The 14,324-nt window shown below is 46.0% G+C and overlaps 1 protein-coding gene across 6 annotated transcripts in view; it reads right to left on the bottom strand.

Moving 5' to 3' along the window:
- Positions 1–1,589, bottom strand: part of GARNL3 (GTPase activating Rap/RanGAP domain like 3) — a 52,960-nt gene extending 51,371 nt beyond the window's left edge. For 5 of the 6 annotated variants that reach the window (XM_084298891.1, XM_084298887.1, XM_084298886.1 and 2 more), the window contains exon 1: positions 1,458–1,589. In XM_084298891.1, coding sequence (XP_084155017.1) covers positions 1,458–1,531 — 74 coding nt within the window. In that variant the 5' untranslated portion in view covers positions 1,532–1,589. Of the gene's footprint in view, positions 1–1,119; positions 1,238–1,457 lie in introns of those variants that run through there. The other variant, XM_084298890.1, reaches the window with a different exon arrangement.
- Positions 1,590–14,324: the final 12,735 nt, after the last annotated feature.

Consider the following 14,324-nt stretch of genomic DNA (forward strand, 5'->3'; position numbering starts at 1 on the left):
GAGTATTCAGTACGCCTGCAAGTAGCAGAAACCAGCCAGTTCCAAGTTAGCCAAGGAGACATGAAAGTTTTGCTGCTCCTGATTCAAGACACCCTTCACACTGTTAAATTAAAATACTGGGCATGCGTGGCAACTTCCCTGAAAACAATGGAATTTATAAGGAAGCTAGACAGCATCATACTGAACACTGAGGAAAAGCCAGTCATCACAGTTTGTAGAGAGAGCAGTAAGAAAGAACTGATAAAATACTAATACTACAGGCGCACTTAAAATACTTAGAAGTAAAGAACCAGAAGAACCACAATAACATTCTCTAAACTGTATATGGCACCACACTTGACACCAAACAGGCAGGCAGAATCTCAGCAGGAAATTAAGAATTTGGTATTCTAGACTAAAACGTTCTAGGAAAAAAAAAGGAGGGGGGGGTGTCTTGCACACAGCTGGTGCAAAGAATGATGAAAATCCAAACAAAACCCAGTTAGTCTGATAAATCCCAAAACAGAACACGATCTGTTAAAAAAAAAAAAAAAAAAAGTACAACTGATGAAAATTTTTAAACAGGTTAATGCACAAAATGTGTATCTGGTAGGGGAAAAAAAGGCCATTATGCTGTATTTTCTTCTGGGAAAAAATGGTATCTTACGTAGGTCAAGCTAAGGTAATTATCTTCTAAAACCTACCGAAAACTTTTCAAGATTGACTCAACTCTAGCTATTTTTGCAGATAGCTGGTAAAGCCAGATGTTTCTCTCTCTATATATATATGTAAATTATTCTCAGTAATTAGGATGTTTTAAATACTTCAGCAAAGCAGTGGATAAAGAAAAAAAATAAAAGTTTTAAGGAAAACAAGACAACACTTCTTTTTAAAAACATTCTAAATTTCCCACATGAAAAATTCATCTGTACATTTCTAAGAACAGTTTTGAATGATTTGTAAATCAAAATAAAAGGACAAGAATTTCTTTTCCTGTACGCAAGACATCCTTATGCCTCTGAGAATGTGTATACGCCTATCTATACACATACAAAGACGTTAATGCCATTGAATATGCGTATAGAACCCATAACAAAGAAAGCACTGCCTTATCGAGGGCCGGCAGGTTCACCCACAGACCTCATTCGGATGAGTTCTTCATAGATCTTCTGTTTCTTGGTTTATTTCAGACAGATCTCTGAAGGCGTTTTGTCTGTGTTCCCATGTTTGAGCCACCACCAAGCCGGGCAGGCCGCTGCTGAACAACGGAGAGAACGCGCAGCTCGCCCGCCCCTCTCAGGCCGGCGGCGCCAGCCCCAGCCGGTGCGGCTGCCCTCAAGAAGCACGGCTGCAGGGCCCGGCACCGCCGCGCCCGGGGCCCGCCCACAGCCCGCGCTGCCGGAGCGGCGGCGCTTCCCGGCCCCACCCCGCCGGCCGAGATCCCGCAGTTCTCGGCCGCTCCCGAGACAGGTAGTTACCAGAGAACTCTAAGAGGCGCCGGGCACCAGCAGCAACCAGAGGTGAAGCTGTCGGGCGCACCCGAGAAGGGCATCAGCGCGCTTCCCGCCGCGGCGCCCCCGCGCTCCCGTCGGTTTCGGATCTCCCCCGCTAACGCAGACCAGGCGAGCGCACGGGGGCGGAGGCCGCCGGCGAGGGTTGCGCTGCGGCCCAGCGCCGCGGCAGCCCGCGTCCCCTCCGCCGCACGCCATGGCGCAGGCCGCGGAGCCCGGGTCCTAGAGCCCGCGGGTCCACGGCGCGGGCCGCAGAGAGGGCGCTGGCGTTGTTCACTAGGCAGCTCGAGCGAGGGGCGTGGAGCCCTTCTTCGGTCATTGTGCCGGCCAGGGTCAGTGCCTCAGTAGCTCGGTCCCTCCAGTGTCGCGTTTTTAAGAGACTGTCGTTCTCATCCTGTTTTGTCTGGACACAGCTTTATGCGCGGTCTGAAGGTGCCCACAAATTGTGCATGCTGTGGCAGTGTTCTCTTTGAAGGAAGGACTAGGGCTGCACTTAATGCAGAAGCGTTAGTGGAGAAGGAGTGACAGACAGCTGGGGACAGACAGCTGGGGTGGGCTGTCTTCCTGGCTCTCCGATGGATGAGAGGCACTTTTCTGATGACGGTATGCTGAACACAGAGCTCAGGCACTGTGATAGCTGGTAGCTTCACATTCCTTCTGCCTGTGATGAGTGAGAGGGTGGTTAAGTGAGGGGACTGCTTGTTCCTCCTTTCTGTGTTGGGTGTGTGCATTGTCATGCCAAGTAGGGCAGACACTTAGCATTGCAGTCTCAGTCTGTGCCAGTTTCAGAGGACTGTCATCTACAGAGGGCTGGAGTTAGCTGGGCACCTAAGTGAAACTGTCAGACTTTCAGGGCTACTTGACATCCTGGTAATGAAACAGACCCAGAGAAGGTGACCAAAGTAGCACAGCCAGCCTTAATTTTGCAGCAACTATTACTTACCGCAGACTAGGGCACAGTTCTGGGGGGGTTGTACCTGGCCATTTGTTAACTGTTCAGTCTTCTGCAGATGCTGAAGTGTAGCCTGACAGTTGAAGGAGTGTCACAGCTGGGAGCTCTGCAGAGATCTGGGGCCAACAAATTATTGTCAGGGATTTAAAGTTTGTAGATTATGTTAGATTGTAAACCCTGATGCCTGATCAGTAAATGAGTAAACTATAAAACCAGACAAATACTGGGTCTCACCCAATAAATTAATAAACTATAACCCCTGAGTAAGAAACCCTCAACTACGACCAATGTAAACTATAATTGAAAGACACGGAACCCTCAGTTTTACGAAATACAAGCACATATGAGGAGGAAAACTGCAGTGCCACCAAGCTTTCTGTGACCCGATAACCAAAATTCCATACTACTAGGTCAAGCATGTCTGTCCTGTCATCTCTTTTTCTCTCTCTATGTCCCGCTCTGTTGCGAGGACATTTGTTGTCGACGGAAGGAAGACACAGACGCTCAATATGAGTGATCAGTGAACTTCGATTTATTGGATAGCTCAGTCATCTTTTATCTAATTCAATATAATTAGCTCATACATATTGCAAAAGCTAAGCTCATGATTGGTTAGTGCATTTCTTTATTTTATCAACTAGTTTCTCACTCCCATCAACCGAAATAACACAGTTAGTACTTTCCCAGACCACCAACAGATATCATGTTCTTGTACCTGAAACCTCCCTAAAACCTCCCAGATTTTATGTGCTTTCTCACACTCATTTACGTACTTTCTCAGACTCATATGAGCTGCATTCGATACTTTGTTAGCTCGCGACCTCCTAGTTGCTCAACATTCACATGACCTACTTCACTTAACCATTCCTCCACAATTCCCCCGTTTTTATTTTGGGCTACAAACACCTTCTCTGTGAGTTGTTCTAGTTTCCTAGATAAGCAGCTAAAGACTACCCGTGCAGCAATTATAATCAATACAATTATAAGCAAAAGGCGAAGTCCCTCTTTGATTAAGTAAAAAACCCATCCCCCTACATTTCCAAAGACAGATTTAAGCCAATCATCAAACCAATTATTCTGTATCGTAATTTTTTGTGTATGATCCCTTAACCATTTCAATTGATTGTGAATTGATTGCCCATGATCAGAGAGATTAAAGCAACACATTCCTTCTACATTTTCACACCCATGTCCTTGAGCTAATAACAAGAAATCAATAGCAGCCCTATTTTGTAATACAGCATGTCTTATGCTCTCCATATCTTGCGACATTTCAGAAAGAACTTGTGTTGTTACATTTGATTGTTTAACAGCCCAACAAGCAAGCTTATTAATGTTAGTCAAAGCATGTGCAGTTCCCACACCAGGTACCAAAGAAGCAAAGAATCTTCCTGCTGGACCCCACAATTGTACACCATCATTACAGTCAGAACCCAAAGTTTTTAGTTCTCGTTTAATTCTTCTGCTCCCTGTCGAGTTCTGCCACGAGTGCAAATCTGGAGCGAAAAGTGTGAGTCGTCCTAGGTAACACGGACCTCCAAAAGCACTAGCTGGTATTCCTTGCCATGCACGGTCCCCACAGATTAAAAACATGCCAGGTGGCAAAGCTTTGGCCTGACTTTGAAACCAGATCGAATTGGTGTCACCTATTCCATACGCCCCAAATGGTACACTAATGTTACCGGTGTTGTTCCATCCACAGTAATGTCCATTGGCCTCAAATCCAAGGGTCCTCGATGTTATGTTGGTCCAGTGCGTTTTATTTTGTTTCCCTTCATTGAGTACAAAGCATGTTTGTGTCCAGTTACTACTGCTATTCCCTACTACCACAGACCCCAGGAGATCCAGTTCTTGAGGGTCCCATGGCAGTGAGTTATTAAGAGCTTGCAGGGCAGCAACTACTCCATCCGAGATGTTTGCAGAAAAGGATCTACTGAGTAGAGTAATACTGGCAGAATATGGTGCTAACATTTCACTCAGTTCCTTTGGATCCCCTAGTGGGACCCCAAACAAGCATGTTCTGAAAGGATACATAACATAACACAACTATACAACTTAACCCTAATAACACTACAATTACTGTAAGCACTTAATGGTAACACAATTAATAGTAAGTAACACAACTTAATAGTAACACACTTAAACCTAATCACTTGATGGTGATCGAAGGCTGTTCTTGACAGTTGTCGAGGTGTCACAACCCACGTCGTTGTCAGAATAATTATCAGGAACCTCTTCATGGTTGTCTTCGGCGTGTGCAGATTCTAAAGCTGCTTCAGTCCACTTTGCAGTGATCCACTGGGTACCTGTTTCCGGCACCATTTCAAAATCTCTATAACATTTTATAGCATTTTTGCAAGTAACTCTTTAACCACATTTATCACAGTACTACATGCAATGATGATTGACACCACAGCGAACAGAATCTTTAATCCCCCTTTGACTAATCCCAGTAACCATCTATGCATTGTTTCAAACAAATCAGTGAACCATTGATTGAAAGGATTGATACCATATTGACTCTTTCTCATGTGCTCTTTCAAGAAAGTAATGGATTTGTGAATTGACTCATTATGATCAAAAAGTTTTAAACAGTACGTTCCCTTAAGTTTCTCCAAGTGGCTACTTCACACAATGACTCCATACTTGTGAAACATGATTTTGCTTGACCAGTACTAATTTCCCATGATTTCAGCCTGTACTATGGCAATAAATGCGCTCTCACTAACACAGTACACAGCACACTTGCACACCCAGAGCACACTTGCACACTCAGAGCACACTTGCACACCCAGAGCACAACTGTACACTCAGAGCACAACTGTACACTCAGAGGCCTCTTGCACATCTCACTCTCAATCATACCACAACCTCAATCATACAACAAGAATATAATTTAGAATGATAAGCAAACAATACGTGCGGCCAATATAATTTAGAATCATAACCAAACAAACAAGTATTGTCTCTCATTGTGTTCCTCCTGAAGTGACTTGCAACACTTGGTTTTAAAACCTTATCCTTACACAAATACTTTCAACACAAAATACCTGGACATTTAAGAATAACACATACAATTATTAACACTCCAGTTAGTATCCCTTTTTCATTGCAAGGTAAACCTCTTATAAAAAGAATGCCAGAGAGAAGCAGTACAGCCGCCGCTGCTTCCATGGTTACGTCAGACAGTCTGCAGGGTCCTGATGTCCGTCCCTCTGCTCTGTGCCGACTCGCCACACGGTGAGGGTCGGCTGCCGTTCGATTCCGCGGACTGAGGGGGGGGGAGGCTCCCATTGCCCTGTAGCCCCCTGAGGCAGCGTTATCGTTCTCACTGAAGGCAGCAGTGGGCAATCCCCAGCTCCAGCACTTCCCGGCAATCCCAGTCGCTCTGTAGCAGCAGTAGCGACTCTCTGCTCAGCCTGATGTATAACTAAGGCGTTAGTGACTGCTCTCCAAGGCTTCAATAATTTTTTAGCAGCCTTATTTTCATCAAACAATTTGTCCCCAAATTTACGCCACTCTGTTTGTTCAAAAACTGTATCAGGATTGATAAAACAACCCTGCATTACTCCATATGCTAATAATCCTGGTAAATCCTTTTTGCAGTCTATAAACTGCGTGCTCTGCTTTTCTAAAAAGCATTTGAGCAAATCATACGCCGCTTGTCTCTCCATACCTTTATATACGTCGGTACCGTTGCAGCCTTTGCAAAGACCTCGGCGACGCTTTCCGGCGGGACCCTCTATAGGCTCATCCCGGGTGCGAGGACTCCTTTCCCGAGCTGTGGGTGCAGGGATTCCAGGTTTCTTGTCCATTCACCTTTCAGACCTCGGATGCGGAGATTCAGCAATTTATAATCCTTTTCACCTCCTGAGCTGCGTTGCAGGACCGGTCCTCGTATTCCGTCCAACCGTGGCTCGCAGGTTCAACTCCAGCGAAGTTCCTGTTCCCGTTCAGATGGTCCCTGTTCGGGCGCCATTTGTTGCGAGGACATTTGTTGTCGACGGAAGGAAGACACAGACGCTCAATATGAGTGATCAGTGAACTTCGATTTATTGGATAGCTCAGTCGTCTTTTATCTAATTCAATATAATTAGCTCATACATATTGCAAAAGCTAAGCTCATGATTGGTTAGTGCATTTCTTTATTTTATCAGCTAGTTTCTCACTCCCATCAACCGAAATAACACAGTTAGTACTTTCCCAGACCACCAACAGATATCGTGTTCTTGTACCTGAAACCTCCCTGAAACCTCCCAGATTTTACGTACTTTCTCAGACTCATATGAGCTGCGTTGAATACTTTGTTAGCTCGCGACCTCCTAGTTGCTCAACATTCACATGACCTACTTCACTTAACCACACTCCTTCACGTCCTTCCTCTTCTGGAAGGGTGGAGCGGATCAGACAGTAAAGAAGAAATTGACTAAGTTCTGGAAACTCGGCTCCCCTGGACGAAAAAGTGCTTACCTTCAGCACTTTTCCAAATCCAAACTGCACCAAGAAAAGATGTGGGAGGGAGTTTCACTGTATGAAACGTTACTTGGATTGCTGTACCTGGACGAAGGGAATGAATTACCTCAATTTGAGACACCACATGCTTTTCTTAAGAGCCATGCGCTTGGGCTGTCGTCTTCTTTGTCCTCTCTTGGGACCTGTGGATCATTAGCTCAAACCCCATCCTTGAAGCCCCAATGCATCCATTCCGAGCAGGAGGTTGGGTTCTGATATGAACATTGAGCGAATAGAAGCTGTAACCTGAGTGGGACAGACTGTTCTGAGTGCTCCTGAGTACTGAAACAACAGTAAGAGTGGCTGAAAAAGGCTGGACCAACCTTATACCTGGGTAAAAGCATTGGTGAACCGTAATACCTGAGAGACTGCCTTAACAAAGACTTTTAAGGTCGAAACTGTTAAAACTAACTATTGTAAACCTTTGACTTCTCCTTAGAAGAGTTCTTATTGAATTAATGAGTAAAAGGAATTGAATTGCACAGAATTAGAGTGTTTGCAGAACACTCCCTGGAAATGGGAGAAGAAGAAAGGGGGAGGGGTTCAAATGGTACTAGATTTATTACCAGCCTCACAAGGAGGAGCATGCAATTAATGTGTGTAATTAATGCTAGTTGCTGTACACATGTAGATCAAACGGGACAAAGGTGACTGATCTCAAAAATGTTGGGGAAAAAAAAAGATCCTACATAGAGCAGCTGAAAAGGATGCTTCCTGGGGATTTAGTAAACGGGAGAAACTAACTTCGTGGTTACCTGAAGGGAATTGGCTCAAATAACTATTTGTTGTTATAATAATAATGGCATTGTGTGTTTGTCATTCCCTGAGATGTCCAAAGAAAAATAGTGTGCCCTAATGTTGGAAAAACTTAAGGGTGGGAGATGCAAAAAGGTGAAAAAACAATAGGAGTAAGAAAAGAAGAGGGGAGAGTAGTTGTGAGAAACAGAGTTGTGCTTTTGCAATAGAAGGTGTTTATTCGCAGTAGCATAGCAGCAGGGTGTATGGTAAGAAAATAAAGGGAAGGTTCTGCTGTCCCAAAATAAGGAGGATAGCTAAGAAAATGGGACGAGCAGTGCAAAATCAGTAAAAACAAAAATCATAGGCCCTTGTTGAGTGGCGTTTTTTTATTATTACTTCTTTTTTAGAGTAGTTATCTTAAACCTCTGCTTTCAAAAATGACAGCTCTGGGTTGAAACATGGCTTGGTATCCCTTTGTTTCTATTAACTGCTAATCATGGCAGTGTGTTCGTGGAGATACAAGGCTTCTCTGCTGATTAAACCTAGACTGCATTTTCCAAGGGCAGGTGTTTCTAGATACTGCTCTTTTAAGAGAACAAAATTCAGCGCTACATTTGAATATCAGCTAATCGATATCACTTCGAATTATTGGTATGCTGGCTTTTTTCTTATGTGCATTACTGTATGCAGAAAGAGGAAACTCTAGGCTTTGTTATTTTTCCTTTGGCTGTTAAGATTTATTGAAAATGCATTTACAAGATCTGTTTCTAATATCTGTTTGGATCTCTTCTTTAAGATCGTGAAAAAATCTCTCTTCTTGAGGAGGTACGTACAAGGACCAATGGAAATTCAGAAGTATTTCATTGAATTTGCTATAAGGGAAGGAGCAAGGTTTGTATAGATATGAATGATTCAGAGTTAAACGCTAACGTTGTTCATGATAGCAAATCTCAATCTTTTCCAAAACAAGTATTTTGTTTTGACATACTTAAATTATTACAGTTTTAGTGGTCAAACTGCCGTTGTATTTTCTGAAGTAAATGGTTGTTACCTAGAGCTGAAGTGTGAAATAGAAAGATATGGGTGATTATGGAAGAAAGACCCAGAATTTGCGTGGGTTGGGGAAAGGTGGCTGTATCAAATTAAATTTGCCATTCTGATGTCAGAAATGAGGGAAGCTCTTCCATGCTGGAAACAGAGAGCCTCTGCTAATACTGTTTGTCGTGGCAAAATAATACTGAGTTATTTAACTGCTGTTTTTGGAAGAAGAAATGAAATTACTTCCCTAGGTTTAAAAATCGTGTCTTAATACAGCACTTAGAGAGAACGCTAGAGGAGCTAGAGTTCAACAGCCTACCCAACAGAGTTAATCAGGTGAACGGTAGATAATAGTGTACCAGCCAGAGGAATACGGACCGGGAATGAGTTTGCTGTGCCGCAGAAGAGTGGAAGAGGACGTAGCTGTTGCCCTCGCCATCCTGGCGGTCAAGTGATCTTACTGTCAGAGTCTGAGAAGAAGCAGCAGAGCTTTAACTTTACGAACCTCTATCGGCAGAAGCTGGGCTGTAACCTTAAGGACGTGCTATGAAAGGTGTGGCTTTTTTCCTGTGGAGGATGCTCTTTGCTCAACAGGCTGAAAAAAATAACCATTGCTGCCCCTCCTGCAGGTGGTGAGAATTTACTCACTTGAATACTGTCATTAGCCGTTTTACATGCAATAGGCAGTGGATCGCACTAAAATGGGGCACTGTCAAATGCACACAGTGTCTGCATTGTGGAGAGATCCCATCTGTTGTGTCGTCCCCCCCCCCCCCCCCCAATAAAAAACCAACCAACCAAACAAAAAAAACTCCCAGAAACACCTGCACTGGTAATATTGCATGTTGCCAGCACAGAGACGAGGGTCTTGTTCCCGAGAACTGCCAGCCATGCCTTTAAACTTGAGATTCAGCGTAGATTGAGAGTAAAGAAACTGCTGTTGTGTTAATGAAAGCTAAAGACAGCCCTGTGACTGTTACCACTTGGTGGTTACTAACCAATCTACCTCAGACTCTCTTCTGTTTTTATCTGCAGACATTATGAAAGCGCACCTGAGGCTTCCCAGGTCCCTGACTTCAGTTCTCTTTCATCCCGTGAGGAGGACGGAGATTCTTCAGGTGGCCTTGCCTTGGCACACGCTGTGCTTTGGAAGCACTAAAAAGAAATGCTTTTAAAAGTGTGCATTTATTTTAATGTTCATACAAAAGAGATTGTTTATGAACAGTGTTGTTACCGGATCACTAATTTGATATTTTAACTGTATACATTTTTTTGAACATAGGTGTGTGTGTGTGTGTATATGTGTATATGTATATATATATATATATATAAAATAAACCGTTTTATTAATTCTCGTTAAGTGCTGATCTGAGGAGTCTGTAATGGGCAGCGCTGAATTCCTCGAATTGTCTGTCACCAACAGACCGCTAATATTTTTTGTGAAACCAGTCTGCATATCCTGAAACCCCACTTCTGGTAATAGCTGCGGAATGTGTTTGTTACTTACCTCCCGGTAGCACGTACTCTGGAGCACCTGCCTCATCAGTCAGCTCAGCCTGTACAGGGTGTACATTTTTGCTCCAAGGCTAAAGTGTTAAAGACACCAAGTTCCAGCTTACCAAATCCTTGGTTACCTGAGTTAATATCCTCCCTTCCGTTCCTCTTACTCTTTTGTTCAAAGGTAATGTTGTGAATCACAGAAAATGCAATGAAGACTGGAGCACCTGCACGTAATTAATATTTTCCTTTTAAACGGTAATATGCCAGTAGAAAGTGGCTCTTCAGATAATTTTATTTTCGGTTGTTCTCATTTAAAAACAGTCTCCTGCTCCTTTAACAGCTTTCTTTTAAAAGACAAGTTGAAGTTGTGCTGGCGTTAACAAGCTCTTCACAAGGTACTGGGGCTGTCCTGAGGATTCCACTTGACCAGCCAGCAGAAGAGGCAGGGAAACATACTTATGTTGATGGCCTGAACTTCTCTTCCTATTACTCTTTTTAGTACTAGCCAGCGTGTGTGAGACATCTTTTCCTTCTCCTGTGAAGCAGTGGGCTGGTCTTTCTGGAAGAGGTTGTTTGACCATTGGAATTACACCAGTGAGATTCAAGAAGGAAATGAAATCCAAAAGCAGCAGCATATCTTTATTACTACGTTAAGTGAGAAAGTGACACGTGGAACGAACTCGTTATAAACAATTCTGAACTCTTTTTCTTAGCGGGAACGTACTTATCTGTACCGTTGAACGTACTTGGGAAAAAAAAAAAAAAAAAAAAAACAAACCACAGTAGTACCTTGGAATACATAGGGCGATTCATCCCTTCAGGATCATTACACGGCAGCTGTATGTCACCACAATACGCCTCTTTTGCTTAATGGTGGACTTCTAAGAGGGAATTTACTTGGGTCAGGTATACTGTATGTGGTTTTATGCGTGTAGAACTGCCTGTACTACGCTCTCTCTTAAATAGGTGGTGGTAAGAGGAGACAGCTTTCTTCTAGTAGATTCTTACTTAAGTTTCTTTAGTGATTCCGGGGGCACTCACTTGACCGTGATGTGCCTGAGCAGGGCCTGTGACCTGGTTAGCATCTAAACCTCCTCCTCTGATGTGGTACAGCTGTCTGCTAAATTAGTTACAGAAAGATGGTGACTTTAACTCAGACAGTTCTCTCTTACCTCGCTATTGTTTTATCTGGATAATTTGAATTTGGATTAGAGCAGCGGAGGGAAAAGATGCCTTACACTGAAACGGACGCGAGGCTGTGAGAAGAAAGCCAGGCGTCCTTGGAGACTGTGCCAATGAAAAGGCGAAGAAAAATGAGTGGAATAAATCTCAGTGCACGTAGTCCTGCATCCCGAAGGGAGCACAGAAGGAAGGTTGCTTGCTTAGAAGAGCAGTGGATGCTTCGTGCCCGCCTTAAAGAGAATATTAACAGAGAGAAGTCTTTGTAAAACAAGCTGCCCCGCGGGGTGTGGGTAGCAAATACGTTGGAAAAAATACAGCCACAAGCTCCGAATGGCACAGTAGGCGAGCTGTGATCCACCTGACAAGGCCTCCCGCGGGCGCCCTCTGCCGCCACCTGCTGGTGGAAAGCGAGTACTGCAGGCGGCGGGGGGACGCGCATGCGCGTTGACGCCCGCGGGCGCCCTCTACCGCCACCTGCTGGTGGGAAAGCGATACTGCAGGCGACCGAAAAGCGCGCATGCGCGGTGACTCCCGCGGGCGCCCTCTGCCGCCACCTGCTGGTGGGAAACGGGTACTGCAGGCGGCCGGGGGGCGCGCATGCGCGGTGATGCCCGCGGGCGCCCTCTGCCGCCACCTGCTGGTGGAGAACGAGTACTGCAGGCGACCGGGGGGCGCGCATGCGCGGTGACGCCCGCGGGCGCCCTCTGCCGCCACCTGCTGGTGGGAAAGGGGTACTGCAGGCGGCCGGGGGGCGCGCATGCGCGGTGACGCCGGCGGGCGTCCTCTACCGCCACCTGCTGGTGGGAAAAGGATACTGCAGGCGCCCGGAAGCCGCGCATGCGCGGTGACTCCCGCGGGCGCCCTCTGCCGCCACCTGCTGGTGGGAAACCGGTACTGCAGGCGGCCGGGGGGCGCGCATGCGCAGTGATGCCCGCGGGCGCGTTCTACCGCCACCTGCTGGTGGGAAAGCGATACTGCAGGCGACCGAAAAGCGCGCATGCGCGGTGATGCCCGCGGGCGCCCTCTGCCGCCACCTGCTGGTGGGAAAAGGGTACTGCAGGCGGCTGGGCGGCGCACATGCGTGGAGGGGCCCGCGGGCGCCCTCTGCCGCCACCTGCTGGTGGAGAACGAGTACTGCAGGCGGCCGGGGGGCGCGCATGCGCGGTGACGCCCGCAGGCGTCCTCTACCGCCACCTGCTGGTGGAGAACGAGTACTGCAAGCGGCTGTGGGGCCGTGCGTGCGCGTTGCTTATTACGTCGTTGTTTTTTTTGATGTGTAATTTCCTACGCTCCTAGATTTTTCTTCATATGTAAATCACACAGAATCACAGATCTTCTAGGTTGGAAGAGACCTCAAGATCATTGAGTCCAACCTCTGACCTAACACTAAAGTTTGAGATAATTCCCGTGGAAAATATTTCATTTACTTTCTTGGTTGTATTGTCCTTTCTATGTTCAAAGCTGAGGCATAAATACAGTAAATTTTGCTTCTAGAAACACCCCAGTTCTCTTGTCTGCACTCTGCATGCTGTAAACTAGGGATAGGCACAAAAAAAACCAAATAAATAAATAAATAAAAGAACACAGCTGCTGCTGCTCCTGCTCTCTTTCTTGTGGTTTGCCCCCTCCCCTTTCCCAGGTGATTGGGTTTGGGTGCTGGGCGGGGCCAAATGGTATAGGAGCCCCAGGCACGGCATCAGAGAGCTCCTTCTGCCCGGGGCTGCTCTTTGGGGTCAGCACTTTGTTGATGCTTCTGTTAGCTACATGCAGGGTTCTATTGGTGGGTCAGGGTCTGGTATGATCTTTTAGAGGAAACCGATCTAGTAGTATGTGCATTTATTGCTTGAAGCTCTTTGGAGGTGATTAATTGTTATAGCATATTTATGGATAGGATGTCAATGTTATTTTGTGTGTTTGCTTTGTTGTTCTAGGTCCCTCGTGATTTTTGCAGGGTTACAGGGCAGATGCCACCAGATCTACCCCTTTTGTTGTTTTTGTTTTGTTTATTTGTTTGTTTGTTTTTTTTTCTTTATTTTTCTTTTTCTTTTTTGGAAGGGGGTTTGGGATTTGAGCGTCCTATTTTTGTGGGTTTGGGATTTGAGCATCTTAATTTTGCGGGTTTGGGATTTGAGCGTCTTAATTTATTGGGTTAGGGGTTTTAGGCATAGGACTTCAGGGGTTTAGTGTGGTAAATAGTTTGGCTTAGGTCTGTAGGGGTTTCGAGGATTTTTAGGGTTAGGGCTTGAGGCTTTTTTGTGTAAGGGCAGGAAGGGCTAGGGTTACAGTGAGTGCTGTTAAATGTAGTTCTCGAAAACTCGGCCTCTGATTGGTCGTGCTGGCTGTCCAGGGAATTCTGGTAGGTGTAGTTTTTTGGCACCAGGCTTCTGGTAGGCCACGTTGACTGCCCGGAGCATGCCGGGAGATGTAGTTCTGGGACTCTGAACTTCCGGGAGGCCCTATTGGGCGCCCAGAGCATGCCGGGAGATGTAGTTCTGGGACTCCGAACTTCCGGGAGGCCATGTTGGGTGCCCAGAGCATGCCGGGAGATGTAGTTCTGGGACTCCGAACTTCCGGGAGGCCATGTTGGGTGCCCAGAGCATGCCGGGAGATGTAGTTCTGGGACTCCGAACTTCCGGGAGGCCATGTTGGGTGCCCAGAGCATGCCGGGAGATGTAGTTCTGGGACTCCGAACTTCCGGGAGGCCATGTTGGGTGCCCAGAGCATGCCGGGAAATGTAGTTCTGGAACTCCGGACCTCCGGGAGGCCATGTTGAGCGCCCAGAGCATGCCTGGAAATGAAGTTCCCGGGAACCAGGGTTGGGGTTAGGGACTAGGGCTGGGGCTAGGGTTAGAGTTTAGGGTGAGGGTTGGGGTTAGGGTTAGGGCTAGTGAATGCTGGTTCTCTGTGTTTGC

The sequence above is a fragment of the Netta rufina genome (genome assembly GCF_964035555.1).
Source record: "Netta rufina genome assembly, chromosome: 20".
In the NCBI taxonomy this organism is placed as follows: domain Eukaryota; kingdom Metazoa; phylum Chordata; class Aves; order Anseriformes; family Anatidae; genus Netta; species Netta rufina.